At 43.0% G+C, this 3,145-nt stretch overlaps 1 protein-coding gene across 1 annotated transcript in view; it reads left to right on the forward strand.

Annotated features, from left to right (window-relative positions):
- The window catches only part of KCNK6 (potassium two pore domain channel subfamily K member 6), a 30,614-nt gene that overhangs the window by 8,610 nt on the left and 18,859 nt on the right, over positions 1-3,145 (forward strand). The window contains exon 2 of the mRNA XM_018562987.1: positions 152-465. Coding sequence (XP_018418489.1) covers positions 159-465 — 307 coding nt within the window. The 5' untranslated portion in view covers positions 152-158. The remainder of the gene's footprint in view (positions 1-151; positions 466-3,145) is intronic.

Consider the following 3,145-nt stretch of genomic DNA (forward strand, 5'->3'; position numbering starts at 1 on the left):
GAGACTGTTTTTTTTTTTTTTTTTTTTTTAATAATAACATTTAGAGTTTGAAATATTCTATTGTTGCTGTATATTTTGTCATTAATTGTTCATACAGTTTTTTGTAAAGTTACTGACAGTTCATCTTCAATGTTATGTTTTCTCTGCTTAGAACTGTCATGAAGTCCTGGTTAGTGCTTACGCTGCTTATCGGAAGTTATCTGATCTACCTTCTTCTGGGAGCATGGGTTGTCTCCAGCATTGAGGCCCCATATGAAGGAAACCTACGAAAAGAGCTGCAGAGGCTGAAACAGCTATTCTTGAATGAGAGTCGGTGTGTCAATGAGAGTAGTTTGGAGGCCTTCCTTGAGAAGGTGATCAGCGCCAACAAATTTGGAGTTTCTATCTTATACAACAACTCCAATGAGAGCAAGTGGGATCTGGCATCTTCCCTGTTTTTTGCCAGCACCTTGGTGACTACTGTTGGTAAGTAACCATTGAAGGAGGCAGATATTTGAATCATTTGGCTCTTGCTTTATTATATTGTAGGGGCTTTATTCGTGCACTTATAATTGTCCACCATTGTTATTATGCACATTTTAGTTATTAGGGACATTCAGCATAATTCTTTGCCACAGACATGAAGATATCTCTCAGAACAATGGATGGGGAGATATAACGCTAAGACCCAATGCAATATTGGACAAACTGTGATCACAGTGCAAATGCAGTACTTATTTTGAATTCTTCTATACAGAACAGTGAATTCTTCTATACAGAACAGTGAAAGATCACAACCAGCTTAAAGAGAGATTTTCCATCCTCCAAAAAATGGGTCACCCACAGTCTCCTTAAGCAGAGTCTCATCTGGGGGAATAGAGAGTGGACAAGTTAGAAAACTCTCATAAACTGGTTGGCGATGTGCTGATTGTATTTTCAGTACTTTGCAGCATTAAAGTACATTTTATTATTGTTTGTGTGCAGGTTTGACATATTAACTTTAAAGATTATTCATGTGTGACTGGCATGGCAAATAATTACCTTTTTATAATAATGTTAAAAAAGGAAACCTGAAACAGTGGTAGTTATGTAATGGGTCAGTCCACCCAAAAGTGATATTTATATGTAGAGTCTGTTGGGCTTCATCAGGCCCTGACTTGGATATTCTGACAGTGATCTCCTTTCCATCATTTCTGACTCTCTTCCTGTCCTGGGGTTTATTTTTTTTTTAAATTCAAAAACGTCTTTATTAAAACGTATAAAGTAGACACATAAGGATGGGCAATCAAACAGAAAAGAATCACGGTCACAATTTGACCACATAACATATAACTATACATTGTTGTGCATTGCGTCCAGATCAGCATGAGAATTACATAACAGTATCATATCATATGTACCGGCACAGGAACTGCTACACTATCTTCAATTATTACATTACACCTGTATATCAGGTCGATATTCCTCTAAATGGAAGAGTATGTGCATCATCCTAGGTACTAGCAATCTGGTCGCAGATCATCGTGTCCGGAGAGGAGGGTGTAAGTTAACAAAACTTGTGCAAAAAGTTGTAAGTAGCAAACTTAACTATGGTGAACAGAGTCGGTTTCACAGAGATGGAGACCTAGAGGAAAAAGTGAAGGGTAGGAATAGAGGGGAGCATAAGAGAGGAAAGGATGGGGGGTATAGAGGCCGTACATTTAGCAGGGTGACTTCAGGGCCACCTGGAGTTTTAAAACAAAAACGAACGTGAGGGCGCAAGGCTAGGGGGACTAAGAAACTGATGGTAGCACAGTGGAGAAAGTAAGAGGAAATGGTTCACTTACTTTAAGTGGGTCTCCGGACCAGATGGATGTGTCAGTGTGTCCGTGTCACCGCTGGAGCAATGTGAAGTGCCGGTGGTGTGAAGACTGACGTCAGGCTGGGCTGCCGCTGTGGGTGGAGTAGATCGGGCTGTGAGATGTGCGTGTCTAGGCCAGTGTCCGGGCTGTGGTGAAGATGCAGGATGGAGAATCGGCCGGGGTGGTGATAAAGTGAGGAAGGATCAGGTTGGTGAAGCAGTGGGTGGAGGCTCGGGAGCAACGCGTTTCGAGGATGTTACCTCTTTATCAAGCTCATTAGGAATGGTGTAACGGCGGCGGGAAACCGCCGATTTAAGTGTGACAGCTGGGCGGAGTTTGGAGAAGGTAGGCGGCGCCGTCATGAGTGACAGCTGTTCGGTCTCAACGGAAGTCTGGGGATTCCGTGTGTGCCTTAGATGTGGGGATAATTGAAGGACTGTGACTAAGGCGTATAAGGGAAATAAAAACAATGGCTAGTTATATAACAAAAGTGTGGACAGTGGAACCCTGAGTGATTAATTAAGAGCGGCATGATACTCATTGGTATGACGAACGATCTCTAGGGTCTAGCGGGGATGAGCAGGGCATGCAATAAAAAGAGTTAAAAGGTTCTGTGATGGTATGCCGAGGCTAATCCCGAAATCTATATATTTCCTTAGAAAGGCTGTGTCCCACCATTGTAGGCTCTCATGGTTAATCAAATTCTGTAGTTTAAAAAAGAGGCTTTGCATGGTATTTTCGTGAGATAGGGAGTGTGGAGCGGTTGCGTTGGACACTTCTAATTTGTCTGGCAGAGGTGGGGGGGGACACCTAGACAAAGCCGAGATGGTGGGGCATGAGGCATTTGTTGGAAAGATGAGGTCTAATTTATTATTTCTGATCATAGTTATCATATTGAAACTAGGGAGGGGACCGAGTGCTGCTGTAGAAGACTCCACTCAGTGAGGGACTGGTAGACGAAAAGCACATACAAATATTACGAACAGCGCTCTCGGATTGGGCCAAGGGAATAGGGTGCTGTAGCTCTGCCTCGCCTGCAGCCCTAAGAGACAGGAGAAGTGCCTGCGCTAGTGAAACAAAAACGAACGTGAGGGCGCAAGGCTAGGGGGACTAAAACTGATGGTAGCACAGTGGAGAAAGTAAGCGGAAATGGTTCACTTACTTTAAGTGGGTCTTTAAGTTGGAACACTTAAAACTGGAGTTTTAAGTGTTCCAACAGGGAGAGTGGCAACCCCTTCTAATGGCAACAGCAAAAAATTGAAACCTCAAAACTTGGGTACAGATATCTCACCAATAGAGCCCCTCAAAGATAAGACAAGCCTTTT

This window comes from Nanorana parkeri, unplaced genomic scaffold (genome assembly GCF_000935625.1).
Source record: "Nanorana parkeri isolate BGI_ZX_2015 unplaced genomic scaffold, ASM93562v1 scaffold620, whole genome shotgun sequence".
Lineage (NCBI taxonomy): Eukaryota > Metazoa > Chordata > Amphibia > Anura > Dicroglossidae > Nanorana > Nanorana parkeri.